Here is a 15,482-nt window from a genome sequence, read left to right on the forward strand (position 1 = left end):
GACCAATACAGAGGATGACCGCTGGAGAGTTTGACCATGATACTTGGTGACCCACTCTTGTTTTCCCACAACGTAGGGGGTCTATGTTGGCATAAGTTATTCTCAACACATGTTAACTCTCAGAGCAAACTGATTCTGCACCACCTTTCCTAACTTACTTGTACATTCCTGGATTGAATGTGGGAGCATAGGTTAGAACCAACCACAGGACCTTGTAATGTACAAAAGAGGCTTAATGAAGGAAATAGGTGCATTAACCAGGTTATTACTTGTCATACTTTAAAGGTTTTTTTTTTTAAGCTTATTTATTTATTTATTTGAGAGAAATAGAGAGTTTGAGCAGGGGAGGGGCAGAGAGAGACAGGGAGAGAGAGAATCCCAAGAAGGCTCCACCCTGTCAGTTCACAGCCCAATGCGAGGCTCAAACCCATGAACCATGAGATCATGACCTGAGCCGAAATCAAGAGCAGGTCACTTCACCGACTGAGCCACCCAGGCAACTCTGTCATACTCTAAACACAAAACAAGAATAAGGCATTTTAGGTGAGATATCCTTATGAACATTTTCCAAGCAATCAGCTAATACCATTGCTTCTCAAGAGGAAGCTTCAAAGATAATAACATTGCTTCAGAATAAATGTAGACTTTTAATCCGTGGCTAAGTGAATAATAGCCTACAGAAATCTTGTCAATTTTCAGTTTTAAAGGTTCAGAGAACTTTAAAAACATGAAAGTGAACTGTAGCAAACAAGCATGTTAGGGACAGAAGAAATCTCCAAACTTTGGAGAAATAAATATAAATCTGGCATTTGTGGTAAGGGTTTCACTGTTGTCCTATGCTCAGGGACCTGTTTCAAGTCCCCCTGAAACTTCAGAGAGCTTCACCTGTTCCTTTGCTACTGATGGCCTTTTTCAGGGCACCTTTGACATCCTTGTTCCTAAGGGTGTAAATCAGCGGGTTGAGAAGGGGGGTGATGAAGGTGTAGACTAGGGCAAACTGGCGGTCCTCATCCACCGACGAGCCCGATTGGGGACGCAGGTAGACCAAGGCACAGAAGCCATACTGCAGCAGGACCACGGTGAGGTGCGACGAGCAGGTGGAGAAGGCCCGGCGGCGGCCCTCGGCGGAGCGGATGCGCAGGATGGCGGAGGCGATGAACACATAGGACACACAGATAAGCAGGAAGGGGACGGTCAGCACCAGGATGCCCACCACGTAGAGCACCGCCTGGTGCACGCGGATGTCGGCGCAGGCCAGCCGCAGGACGGGAGGCACGTCGCACAGGAAGTGGTTGATTTCCCGGCGGTGCCCGCAGAAGGGCAAGGTGAAGATCAAGCAGGTGAGCTGCAGGGAGAGGAGGAGGGCCAGGCCCAGGGCGCACAGCACCATCCAGACGCACAGCTTCTGGGTCATGATGAGGGTGTAGCGCAGCGGGTGGCAGATGGCCACGTAGCGATCGTATGCCATGATTGCCAAGAGGAAGCAGTCAGCGCCGCCAAGCGTGAGAAAAAAGAACATTTGGGCCCCACAGCCAGCCAGCGGAATGGGTTTCCGGGCGCCCCAAAGGTTGGCAAGCATCAGAGGCACCACCACTGTGGTGTAGCTGATCTCTACGAAAGACAGGTTGCACAGGAAGAAGTACATGGGGGTGTGCAGCGAGCTGTGTGTGCGCACGGCCCAGACGATGGCCGCGTTGCCGCAAAGGATCATCAAGTAGAGCAGGAGGAAGAGGAGGAAGAGGAGGGCCTGCAATTCGGGGACGGTGGTGAAGGCGCGGAACACGAACTCGGTGGGGCCGGATTGGTTGAGGACGGGGCTCCTGGCAAACATGTCCCCTGCAAGAGAGCGACAGAAAGGGCCGGATCTTCCTTCGCTGAGTTGTTTTATTGTGCGAGTTAGAATAAAGGCATGTTTCGTGCAGAAAAAAATTAACTCAATTCCTCAAATCATCTAGTTTGTTAAAAAAAAAAAACCAAAACGAAAGCGAAGTGTTGGGTGTTGTGTGATATAAACGTCGTGAGAAGTAAAACAGTAAAACCCTGCTGTGTCTAAATAATTATTTCAAGTATTGTTTTATAAAGAACGGAAGTTTCCAATATAATTTTTTTTAATATATGAAATTTATTGTCAAATTGGTTTCCATACAACACCCAGTGCTCATCCCAACAGATGCCCTCTTCAATGACCAATATAATTCTTAAGAAGTTTATTATGAAAAATAATTTTTAAGAGTACTCCAGACCTAAAACCTCTCAACTGATAATGAAAAATATGAAAAATGGATAGGAGAAAGGAGAGAGAGGGAAAACTGTTAATTTTCTCACACTGTGTAAAGAGTGACTTATATATAGACTTTATATGATTAAAGTATAAACTTTATTGAGATGTGGGTGGTTAGAGAAAAGTTTATTCTTTATACATTCTTTAATATTTATTTATTTATTCATAATATATTTTTTATTTATTTTGAGAGAGGGAGGGGGAGGGAGGGGCAGAGAGAACGGGAGAGAGAGAAGCCCAAGCAGGTTCTGTGCTGTCAGCACAGAGCCTGACGCAAGACTCGATCTCACGAACCTTGAGACCATGACCTGAGTGGAAATCAAGAGTTGGGTGCTTAACTGACTGAGCCACCCAGGGGCCCAATTCTTCAATATTTAATATTGATCACTTTAATATTAAACACAAAGAGAATGTATTTTTCCAAATATACATAATATAAACATATACGTCTTTTTCCAAAGTTAAAGAGAAAAATTAAAGAAGGAAGCTATTATTCAAAAGAAAAAAAGAACAAAATGGATACAGAAATGGGGGTAAAAACGTGCAGTTACGTGTTTTAAATATGCTTATGCAATTATATGTTAAAGATTTTAAGGAATACATACATTTTAAAATTGATCTTTTGCGCAGGTGTGTGGGTGGCTCAGTCAGTTGATCATCCAACTTTGGCTCAGGTCATGTTCTCGTGGCTGGGGGTTCAAGTTCCCAGTCGGGTTCTGTGCTGACAGCTCAGAGCCTAGAGCCTGCTTTGAATTCTCTGTCTCCTTCTCTCTCTGCCCCTCCCCTGTTTGTACACTCTCTCAAAAATAAAAATAAATAAATAATGTAAAAATAATAAATTTAATTTTTTTCATAATTGCCTTTTCAACGATCTGATCAATTTCTGGCTCTGATTGCATTGGATGAAAGGGCTTTTACTTTACAGAAAGCACAAAAGTTTTTCTCTGTACCAGCAATAAGTACTTAGAACATTCTAATCCCAATAGTCTCACAAATATAAAGTGTCAAACAATGTAATGTAATCATAAGACAAATTTAAGGCAGCTAGTAGAGCTTTTTTGTATGGAAAAACTCAACATTTTAGCAATATTATGTATCTTAAAAATAATGCATGTAGTTGGTATGAGTCTGATACAGATCCCAAGATAATTTGAGTTTGTATATGTGCACACTTTTGTGTGTGTGTGCATGTATTTCATAATGTGATTTTAAAGTTTATTTGGAAGAACAGCCAAGTGAGAATGGATGTTCAAAAAAGAGGGAGGGTGAGGCTTGCATTAACTATTAAATTGTAGCATTAAATAATAACATGTTGGGGCGCCTGGGTGGCGCAGTCGGTTAAGCGTCCGACTTCAGCCATGTCACAATCTCGCGGTCCGTGAGTTCGAGCCCCGCGTTGGGCTCTGGGCTGATGGCTGGGAGCCTGGAGCCTGTTTCCAATTCTGTGTCTCCCTCTCTCTCTGCCCCTCCCCCGTTCATGCTCTGTCTCTCTCTGTCCCAAAAATAAATAAACGTTGAAAAAAAAATTTAAATAATAACATGTTGTATATCAAAATTAAATCAATTAAATATACATGCAGGAATAGAGAGTTCAGTAAGACAGAAAATACTCATAAATATGTGAGTCTCCAATTCATGATAAAGGTATGGCAGCATAGCAGATTGGCTAAGTGCATGTTTTCTGCCATCAGACTCCTTGGGTTCAAAGTAATCATGGGCACTTTACATAAAATCCATATACTTCAATTTTTAAAATCCATAACATGGGAATGACAATAAAGACACTTTGACAATATAATGAAAATAAATTAAGAGCACTTAATATGGCATCTGTCCCTATAAACATTCACTAAATGTTAACTCAGACTATTTTTCAAATAACTACAGTATGGAATAATGGACCAACATTCATTTTGATATGAATTTTTAAAAATTACCATATGCTGACATTTATTTTTGGATGGCCAGAAAGCATATTCTTAAAAAGCAGAATCAGGGGCGCCTGGGTGGCGCAGTCGGTTAAAGAAGGCAGAGTCTCCCCTACACTCTTTGGTTCTTGGATTTCATTCTTTTAATCTGTTATCAATTGCTTGGTAACTTTGACAAGACGTCCCAAAGACCTACACAGAAAAGCCAGATTTGTTGGAACAATTCCATTGGAGAGTCGAATACAAATATTCAATCTCTGAATCCATACATGTAGAGAGGGAGGCAGTCTCCTACAAAGTATGATTAGAGAAGCCTGAGAAAAAGCCCTGCTACTCCATACTGTCCCCACCATATTGTCCCCTGACCACTGTGAAGGAAATTCTTGAGTTAATTATTCCTGTGTGAAAACACACAGGCTCTAAGGTCCTTTCGCCTGCATTTGAATCCAGCTTCTGCCACACACCAGCTCTCTGGCCTTGAAAATTTACTTAATAAGTAAACCTACAAAGCTCAGTTTCCTTAGCTGACAATCTGCAGCGTTCGTGTTCATGTTAGTAAAAATAGACATACAGTGCCTTGTGCGTTGCCCAGCTCTTCCCCCTCCCAAACATTTCCTATCGTAAGATCTATATAACACAATATTTACCATTTTAATCGCTTTTAAGTGTATAGTTCAATGGTGTTAAGTATATTCAGATTTTTGTGCAACTATCAATGCCATTATCGGCAGAAATCTTTTCATCTTGCAAGAGTGAAACTCTATACCATTAAATAACTCCCCATCTCTCTTCCTTCCCAGCCCCTGGCAACTGCAATTCTACTCTCTGTGACTGTGATGTTTTCTTAATGTTTATATATTTTTGAGAGAGAGAGAGAAAGCTCACGAGCAGGGGGTGGGGCAGAGAGAGTGGGGGACGGAGAATCCTAAGCAGGCTCTGTGCTGACAGCAGAGAGCCTGATGCAGGGCTCAAACTCAGGCACCATGAGATCAGGACCTGAGCAAATCGGACCCTTAACTACTGAACCACCCCCTCTGTGTCTGTGACTTTGACTACTCTGGTTTCCTCATATAAGTGGGACCCTACAGTATGTCTCTTGGTGACAGGCTTTTTTCACTTCGTGTGTCTAGCTTTTAAGAGGGGCCTATAGGGGCGCCTGGGTGGTGCAGTCGGTTAAGCGTCCGACTTCAGCCAGGTCACGATCTCGCGGTCTGTGAGTTCGAGCCCCGTGTCGGGCTCTGGGCTGATGGCTCAGAGCCTGGAGCCTGTTTCCGATTCTGTGTCTCCCTCTCTCTCTGCCCCTCCCCCGTTCATGCTCTGTCTCTCTCTGTCCCAAAAATAAATAAACGTTGAAAAAAAAAAATTTTAAGAGGGGCCCATCTCTTCCCAGTGCTCACCCTCTCCAATCCCTTGACTACTACCTTGTTTCTCTCCTGAAATGGCTGGAAGTCCATCAGCCTGGGTGACTTTTCCTTCCTTTCTTCCTAGCTAATTTCTATAGGTTTCTGCTCAGGAAGCAATTATCCAGGAAGAATTCCTGATTCTCCTTCTCTCTGCACCTCTGGGTAAGGTGCTGTTTGTATGAACTGCTGCAAAACTGTCTCAGTTCCAAGACTGCTGTGCCTACATCAGACTAAGCACCGTCAAGCAAGCAAGAAAGCTAGCTAGCATTTATTGAGCCCCTGACGCCTACTGAAATCTTAGTCTCAGCTCTGGGGAAACCATTTTAAAAAATATGAAAAATGATGTGTGTCTTTAATCATGTAAGGGAGACCCGATGTTTAACAGAATTTGGGAAAAACTCTTCTAAGTGAGAGTTTCCTATGTAACCTTTCTAGAATATCAAAGCTATAAAAGACCTCTCCTCCTACATAGAAAGATGATGGATGGAGGGATGGATGGATAGATAGATACATACATACATTTATAAACAAATAGATAAATGGGTACATGGATACATATATACATAGTCAAGCACATTTGGGAAAAACTAAATAGTCTCTTTGTGACCTGCAGAGGAGATAAGCATTGACAGGCTTTTAGAATCCTGATGTGCAGAAGTAACTATAAATTTAACTTTTCAACATTTATTTCTCTGGCGTTTCACAAAAGCTCCTTTAGGTGCCTTGGCAGCATATTCAAACATAATAATAATGGCTCGTGTCACAATGTAAAGGCACTCTGGTAAACTCTCCACATGTATTAATTCAGACGCACCTCGCAACTACACCATGAGCTGGGTCATATTTTATGCGTATTTTACAGATCAAGAACTGAGAAAGATTAAATAGTCTGAGATTCAACAGCTGGTCCGTGGCGGATGTGATTTAAGCCCAAGCATTTTGGATCTGGAAAAGAAAGACCTAAGTTTGGGCCCTGGCTTCACCACTTCTGAGTTACGTGATTTTGGACAAACCACAATCTAAGTAAGCCTCATTGTCCTCATCTGGGGAGGGTGGAGAATTACATCCAAACCACTAAGCTATTTGATTTATTTAACCCTTCTTACATGTACTTTGAAATTTCTCCCTGTACTCTAAAGTAGGGATTAGCAAACTTTTTCTATAAAGGACAAGATAGAAAATATTTTAGGCATTGTAGGCTACATGGGGTCCTTGTGTATTATGTATCTCCCTCCCTCCTTGCCCCTTCCCTCCTTCCTTCCTTCCTTCCTTCCTTCCTTCCCTTCCTCCTTCATTCCTTCCTTCCCTCCTTCCTGTCCTTCTCTTCTTCTCTCTCTCTCTTTCTGCCTCCCTCCTTCCCAATCTCCTCTCTCTCTCTTTTTTATTCTTTTCTCTTAAAGTACAAAACATACTCCTAGCTCAAGGGCTGCACAAAAAGAGGCTGAATTTGGTTTATAGCCTAGTTTGCCTATCCTTGCCCTGAAGTATTATATGCAGCAGGTTAAGATCAATTAGGAAAAAAAATAACCATTAGTTTTTAAAAAGTAAAGTCTCTTAAGATGTTTCCTTACCTCCTTGCAATTCACTTCATTCCGTCAGCCACCAAAGAACATTCATAAAGGCAAAAATTTTTTTGTTTCTGCCTATAGATGATTAAGGCACTTCTTTCAGAATGCTTCCTGACCCTATGTATTCTGTTCTTTGAGAATGAAATGAAATATGAATACATGGGATCCAGATGTGTATAATCCCCTGGAAATGAAAAGTAACCAGTAGGTGATGTCTTTGTAATATCTAGGTGTGCATGCAAAGAGTGTGCTGGTGTTCAGGAAGAGAGTCAGGTTTTAGAAAGCCATTCTTGGAATAGGGAAACATAAAGAGGAACATAAGGAAAGTGGGTATACTTTGGAATTATTCTAAGCCAGAGTTCATGGAAGGACCAGACTCCTTTTCTGCATTCTCCTCTTTACTCAGAGTCCATTTTGCCTGATTTAGCCACATAATTCAGTGCTCTATAGGATGTCTTAAAATAATGGGTCCCAAAGAGGAGGAATTTCCCCAGTGGCCTTACTTAAACCAAATTAAACTAAAAAATATTGGGAGGAAATTTCCTGCATTGATCAACTGTGACAAAGTTAACGGGCACCTTGATAGTCACAGACAACTGTTGTCTGGGGACCGCAGGGTGGTGTCCTCATTCGAACCTAAACCCAACCCATAGGAACATAAGGATGGGTATTCTGGCAAATTCAACCTATGGGAAACATTCGTGCCAGCTCAGGGTTCCCCAAAGCAGTAGACTACATTAAAATTATCCTCACCCGGGCAACTGGGAATGTGAATTTTAGGCTGAGCTTTGCCACTTAAATGCTAAGTCAACTCAGGCAAATTTTGAAGGTTTTTATATTTGAATTTCCTCGTCTATATTATGCATGGTTAAACTAGGTGATGTCTATGGTCCCCTCTCACCTCAAAAGTCTACAATTTCTACTTCTCTCTCAAGGAACAGAGAACATATGGGAGAACAGAGGCCCACTATCGCTCGTAGCTTCCTCATTACCCCTGTCAATCATAGCATATTTCTCTCTGCTGAGCTCTGCCCCATTCCCACACATTTCCATGACAATAACTTATTTGGTCATTATGTTTATAATGAGATATCATGTTTGTTCTTATGTTTATAATCTGATGCCCGAAGCAAATGGGTGGCTTGACTTAGCTATTGTGTATGTGAATGCCTTTGCCACGAGCAGGCGCGTTATTCTGGCCTTCACCCAACTAAGTTGCCAGACTACTTTCAGCCTATCGTGGTCAGGTTATAAGTCCAGTGATATCTTAGAGCAAAAGTATGTACTTTATTATTTTTTTTAAGGTCTATTCATTTATTTTGAGAGACAGAGAGAGCGCTAGCAGGGGAGGTACAGAGAGAGAGCAAGAGCGAGCAAGCGAGAATCCCAAGCAGGATCCACATTGTCAGTGCAAGCCTGATGTGGGGCTCGATCTCATGAACAGTGAGATCCTGACCTGCGTCGAAATCACTGGTGCTTAACTTACTGAGCCACCCAGGCACCCCAAAAGTATGTGTTTTAAAATACATGGTGTAGAATTTCTATGTAGTTACAGTTGTGGAAGGAGATTTTTCTCATTACTTTCTCCTCAGATGTTAAATGAATGATTACAGATGAAATTTCACTCGGCCCGTAAGGAGGAACATTGACTATCATGTAGCAAATAACCTTCAATGGGTTCCAAATGTCCTAACCTCAGATCGGTAAGGTTTATCCCAATCAACAAGTTAGAAGTGTTTGCCTGCATAACGGTGGTGACATTCACACGCATGGTAGAATTTGGAGTTGGAATAAATTATTCTTGATGGATTCATCAACCCTTGTATGGAAGGGTTTTCACACAATGCCAAGGAGCAACTCCTTTCCCGACAGGATGTGACTCAATTACTCCCTCACATCCACACATGCTCAGTATCTTCTCTGTCTCACCCTCCCTCTTCTTTTCACCCTCTAGCCCCATTCTCAGCAAATAGCACTCATGCTATCACAAAGCACATCTGCCTCTCTCTCTCACTAGAACATTAGAAATGCTAGTTTTATGAAGTACTCATGGAAAACTTTGAGAACTAAAAAGATTTGCAGTGTGTACATGTGTTTTGGGTACACGTGTTGCAAGAATAGCACTAATCTCCATATTCTTTGACATTTTAAAATTTATATGTTAGTACTGATGATGAGAAGGACATTAAAGTCCTGCATTTTCAACATCTCCTGGATGCTCCAAAGAGAGAAGAACCAGACCATTCTGCAGCCGGGGTCACAATATTAAACCTATCTTGACCGGTTGGTTAAACAGAGTTAGACAGAGAAATTGGTCTTTGTTGTGGTTTCCCAGTATGGTCCTTGGCCCCAGGGAGATGTCCTCAGGTGGATATAGGATATAAACACAGGTCTGGGTCAGAAAATTAAAAAACCTTCAGGAGTGGAGAAATAAGGTCAGATGGTTATGAAGTGGGGCGGGGGGGGGGGCGCGGGGCAGAGAGATGTGATATTCTCTATACTTTTGCTAAAGGTATAATAAAAATAATTTAAAAATTTGTTTCTTTACAGCATGCCAAACACCATACTGAGTACATAAAATGTATTATCTCATTAAATCTTACCCCAACTCTCTGAAGTAGTTACTATTGTTATGCACCAGGCACTATTAACATAGTTTGAGTGCAGATTGTCTCCCATCAAAGACTTTTGATTTAACCATTGCATTAGTACTCTTTCTTTCTTTCCTTCTTTCTTTCTTTCTTTTTCTTTCTTTCTCCCTTCCTTCTTTCCTTCCTTCCTTCCTTCTTTCTTTCTCTGTCTTCCTTCCTTCCTCCCTCCCTCCTTTCTTCCTTCCTTCCCTCTTCCTTCCTTCCTTCCTTCCTTCCTCTCTCTTTCTCCCTTCCTTCTTTCCTTCCTTCATTTCTTCTTTCTTTCTCTTTCTTCCTTCCTTCCTCCCTCCCTCCCTTTCTTCTTTCTTTCTTTCCAACTACTAGTACAATTTAAAAACACTCCTTCAGAATGGAGAGTTTGCGAAACCATTTTCTTATGGTTGTAAGGCCATTAGTGACTTCTTTTCTGGATGCTTGTCTTTCGAATCAGAATTCTTTAGAGAGAAAAAAATAGCAGTCTTGTTCTTGCAGTCTGGCTTTGCGAGGAGTGACAACTCAAGCTATGAGGCCCCCATGAGGAATATAAGCTTTCACTGTCATCTAGAGAGAGGACAAATCTAACACTATCACAGTGAGAGCCTTCAGTGGGTGCCAGTTCTTATCCCCTCTGCTTTTCTTTCTATCGATCCAGGGGGTAGAAAAAATTGGGCCATTGTTTTTTGCTGTTCCATATTTGCCAGTAGAAATTTTCTTACAAGGGTTGGAACCTGTTATTTATTATTTCCATATGTTAGGCTCAAATTAATCATTTTTAAAATCTTGAATTTCATGATCATCTGGAGCACCTCAAAAGCTCAAAGGGTGACCCGTGGACCCTCAGATATAAGCACTGAGTTTAGTTAGTGAAAATGGTTTGTACTTCCATGGAATGAGGGATGACCTGAGATATGTCACTGTGGGGTTACCTGAGATATGTCCTCTATTTGGGCTCATAAAATGAGCAAATCTTGAATCCATTAGGGACCCAGCTTGGTACTGACTCATTTACTCAATCTCAGTTCATTCACTCATGTATTTATTCACTCATGTAGCCATCCATTCACCTATTTCTTCAGTCATTAATTTAATTTCTCGTTGAATAAGCATCTAATGATTCCTAGTAAAAACCAAGCCTGGTAGAGGAGAGAGGGCTGATGTATGAGTTAAGAGCAGTCATCAGGAGAATATAGTTCCCATTAGATGCCAGGTCCAGGGATATCTTTTAACTTGTAGAAAACTACATTTTGGCCTCACTGAACCGAAGTGGCTGAGGATATTATTTCATTCTTCTGTGGCTCACCTAAAAAAATTTCCCCTCACTGTTGATCTTGAAGTTTAGTGTCTTGTTAAAGTCAAAGTCACGGTTAATAGTTTGGGGAAGGGCTTGAGTTCACCCATGTGTTCCTCATGCTTCTGTCTTAGCTTGCTCAGGCTGCTGTAACAAAATATCATAGACTGGGTGGCTTATGCAGAACAAATTTATTTTTCACAGTTCTGGAGGCTGGAAGTTTCAGGTCAGTGCGCTGGCAGATTCCGTGTCTGATGAGAGCCTGCTTCCTGGGTCACAGATAGCTGTCTTGCTATTTCATCACATGGTTGAAGGGGCAACAGACCTCTCTGGGATTTCTTTTTTAACAGCATTAATCACATGCATTAGACGACTAATCTGCCCCCTTTGAAAGACCCATCTCTTACTACTATCACATGGGGTGCTAGCATTTAATATATGAGATTTGGGAGCACACATTCAGTCCATTGCAGCTGCCATCCCCAGAAATAATCTGACAGGAAACTTTTGATTGTATAAATTTATTACATGTTTCTATTAAAAGTTTACGGAAGCATATTTGGGAGATGAGTTGCTACATTATCCCATTGCTGTCCACCACAGGGTGTTAGACATGGTTAAATCACCGTCTAAACCTGCCTGCTGAATGTGCTGCACAGCTCTTGTGACTAATCCCCCACACCAGCCCTCCAGGACTTCAAAGGTCAGGCATGAAGGCTTTCTGTGCACACATTCGCCTCTTACTGCCTTTTTCCTATTTCTTCCCAGTAAGGCGATGGGACACTTGGGGTTTGATGAGGGTGAGCACATCGGATTTTAAGGTTCATGGTCTTCCACCTTCTTAAACAAAGATGTTCACTGGAGCACGCAGGATTCCCAGCGGCATGTCTTTATCCAACTGAATGTGTAGTACGAAGCTTCTGGAAAACAGGGATAACAGGGCTTCCCAGATAGCAAGGGCTTTAGTGTAAGTAGCAGCAATGCATGGACAGAGCTCATGGGCTCTTGTCCTCTTTATGTATGTCTGATGACCTCAAGAACCTATGTTGCTTAATACCCTCCTACTTAGAGCTTGGATGAGCAGTGGGGATTTGGGGTCTTCAGAATGTCCACATTAAAGGATATTTAAACAGTTTCAAGGAGATGCTAGCTCAATATTATTGTGACTCTTCATGTCCCTTTGAGTCCTAGTGATTTATTACAAAGATAATTGTATTATACTGAGAAGACTCGTGGTCCTTGATAAAAAAGAATGATTCTTCATCTTAGTATTCCTTATGCCCTCTACATGGTGTTATGGTGTTAAACGATTGTTAGCGGAACTAAACTGGAGAGAGTGTGCTTTGGAGTCCCACAGACTTGGGTTCAAAGTTCTCACTTTGCCACCATTGCCTGTGTCTTAGCCTCCATTTCCTCCTCTCTACCTGGCTGATCACCTCAGAGGTAGTGTGAGATCTGAATGAGCTCACATATGCAAATAATGCGTAGACACTAGATGATAAATAAATATCATCTTTTTGGGGGGGGGGGAGTCTCAATCCCCTCTTTGTATCAGGCTCTGGGGAAGTGGTTGCATTTGACAATCTCCTGGTGCTCAGGTCTTCTCCCTAGATCCATTAAATCCTACACTCTGGAGCTGGGATCCAGGCAGCAGTATTTTAAAAAATCTCCTCTAGATTAGTGTTATGTGCAGTCAAGGTTGAGAACTACTGTTCTAGGTTAGTGTTTCTGGGTTGCGTCCAATGGTTTTCAAACCTAAGTATGCTTCGGAATCACCAGAAGGACTGGCTAAGATGCAAATAGCTGGCTAATAGTCCTAGAGTTTCTGGTTCTGTCAGTCTGGGGTGGGGGTTTCTATAATTGGCACCTTCTAAAAAGTGCTAGGTGAAGCTGATGCTGCTCGCCTTGTAATGATGCTTTTGAACCACTGGTCTCAGGAAACAGTTCTCAAAGTGCAACCTGCACACCAACCTCTTCTGAAATAAAGGGGAAGCTTGTTAAGAATGTAGGCAGACTTTCCTATCCAGACTCTCTTATATGAGCTTTATTAGAACACAGGTAAGGAATAGGGATAGGTATATTTTCACCCTCTGAACTCTGTTTTTCTCTCTGAAATTCAGGAACTAAATAGATTAAACTCACATAGTATCCCTCACTATCTATACTCACCACTGGCATTTGTGCTAAGTTCAGGATCCAGGTATATGTGGATAATGGTGGATAATTATACAGATTTCTGGGCTCTACCAGAAATATACTAGATTAGATTATCTGGAATTAACTCCTGGAATTCTGCATTTCAACATCTCTCAAGGTAACTCTTTTTTTTTAAATGTTTTATTTATTTATTTTTGAGAGAGAAAGAGTGTGTGCGAGTGAGAGGGAGGGAGAACTCACAAGCAGGCGAGGGACAGAGAGAGAGAGAGAGAGGGAGAGACAGAGACAGAATCCAAAACAGGTTACAGGCTCTTAGCTGTCAGCACAGAGCCTGATGTGGGGCTTAAACCCATAAACCATGAGATCGTGACCTGAGCTGAGGTGGGATGCTCAACCAACTGAGCCACCCAGGAGCCCCTCTCAAGGTAATTCTTTTTTTTTTTTTAATGTTTATTTATTTTTGAGAGAGACAGAGACAGAGGGTGAGTGAGGGAGTGGCAGAGAGAGAGGGAGACACAGAATCAGAAGCAGGCTCCAGGCTCTGAGCTGTCAGCACAGAACCTGATGTGGGGTTTGAACTCACAGACCTCATGGATCTCACGGACTGTGAGACCATGACCTAAGCTGAAGTCATACGCTTAAGTGACTGAGCCACCCAGGCAACCCTCAAGGTAATTCTTAAGAGAATGAATGTCCGAGAACCATATCTCTATACTATGTACAAAAATCATAGAGTTATTTTGAGTTTTAGTAATTACAAATGTCATTCTGGTATCACACACTTATGAGATTCACCTGCAAATCACTTTAGACCAATGTAGTGTGGGATCTCAAAGTATCTAGGCTTGTAATCTTCGTTTTAAGATAGAAGCACCATCCTCTTTCTGGTAAAAGATATCCAATTTTTGTCCTATGCAATCACAATCCCAAAGCATGAACAAAACCAGTCTCGTTTGGGAGGGAACTACTCAGAGAAATGAAAGACAAGAAAGAATTAAAAAATATATTCTTAGATACTAGAAGTCCAAGAGAAGTGTTGTCATATGGTTTGCATGCTATTTCTAATTAGTAGGCTAAACCCAATGAAGACTTTGCTTTTCCAACCACCTTCTGAAATGCACCCTTGACCTCTTTGTTCCTTAGGCTGTAGACCAAAGGGTTCAGCATGGGGATGACCATGGTGTAGAACACGGACGCCATTTTGTCTGTGTCCATGGAATGACTAGAACTTGGCTGTAAGTACGTGAAGATGATTGTCCCATAGAAGATGGAAACAGTGGTAAGGTGGGATGCACAGGTGGAGAAAGCCTTCTTCTGCACCTGAGCTGAGCGCATCCTCAGGATAGCAATAAAAATGAACAGATAAGAGTTCAAGATAACCAAGAGGGTGAAAAAGACATTGAATGCTGCCAGTGTGAAGAGCACAATCTCATTCATGTAGATATCAGAGCAAGAGAGAGACAGCATTGGGGGAATGTCACAGAAAAAGTGATTAATTACATTGGAATGACAGAAAGAGAGGTGGAAAGTGAAGGCAACATGGATGGAAGACTGCAAGAGTCCACAGATGTAGGATCCAGTGGCCAGTAAGGTACACATAGCACTTGTCATGGTGGTGGTGTAACGCAAGGGTTTGCACACGGCTGCATGGCGGTCAAAGGCCATTGAGGCCAGAAGGAAACTTTCAATAGTGGCAAAGGCTGAGAAGAAGAACATCTGCGCAGCACATGCATTGTAGGATATGATCTTATGTCCTGTGAGAAACCCCACCATTACCTTGGGAGTGACAGCCGAGGCATAAACGCAGTCCACGAGGGAGAGGTTGCTGAGGAAGAAGTACATGGGAGTGTGGAGATGAGAGTCCAACAGAATCAACACGATCATTCCAATGTTCCCAACCAGAATGATGAGGTAAATGATAGTGAAGATGGTAAACAAAGGGACCTGCATCTCCAGGGCATCTGTGAGCCCCACAAGAATGAATTCCACCACCTCTGAAATGTTCTCCATGAAAAGTCCTTTGGGAATCACGAGAGGCGTCTATGACAAGATGAGCAAACACAGAATAATGGCTGTCGGTCATTCACTGACTGTGAATGGTGTCTCCGGCCCACGTGTGTCAGCTTTCTGTCAAAGGCAGGAACCCACAGGCAGCAAGCTGGACTGCACACTGGGTGGGGGTGAGTTGAGCGAAGCCGTTCATCTAGAAGTTATGTGGAAGGACACT

At 42.3% G+C, this 15,482-nt stretch overlaps 2 protein-coding genes across 2 annotated transcripts; both read right to left on the reverse strand.

Moving 5' to 3' along the window:
- Positions 1-871: 871 nt before the first annotated feature.
- LOC123600535 (olfactory receptor 10Q1-like) lies at positions 872-1,831 on the reverse strand. Its single transcript, XM_045482569.1, has one exon. The coding sequence runs from the start codon at positions 1,829-1,831 to the stop codon at positions 872-874; it is 960 nt and encodes a 319-aa protein (XP_045338525.1).
- Positions 1,832-14,320: 12,489 nt separating this feature from the next.
- Positions 14,321-15,265, reverse strand: LOC123602716 (olfactory receptor 5B12-like). The gene has a single exon (XM_045487183.1). The coding sequence runs from the start codon at positions 15,263-15,265 to the stop codon at positions 14,321-14,323; it is 945 nt and encodes a 314-aa protein (XP_045343139.1).
- Positions 15,266-15,482: the final 217 nt, after the last annotated feature.

Source organism: Leopardus geoffroyi, chromosome D1 (genome assembly GCF_018350155.1).
Source record: "Leopardus geoffroyi isolate Oge1 chromosome D1, O.geoffroyi_Oge1_pat1.0, whole genome shotgun sequence".
Lineage (NCBI taxonomy): Eukaryota > Metazoa > Chordata > Mammalia > Carnivora > Felidae > Leopardus > Leopardus geoffroyi.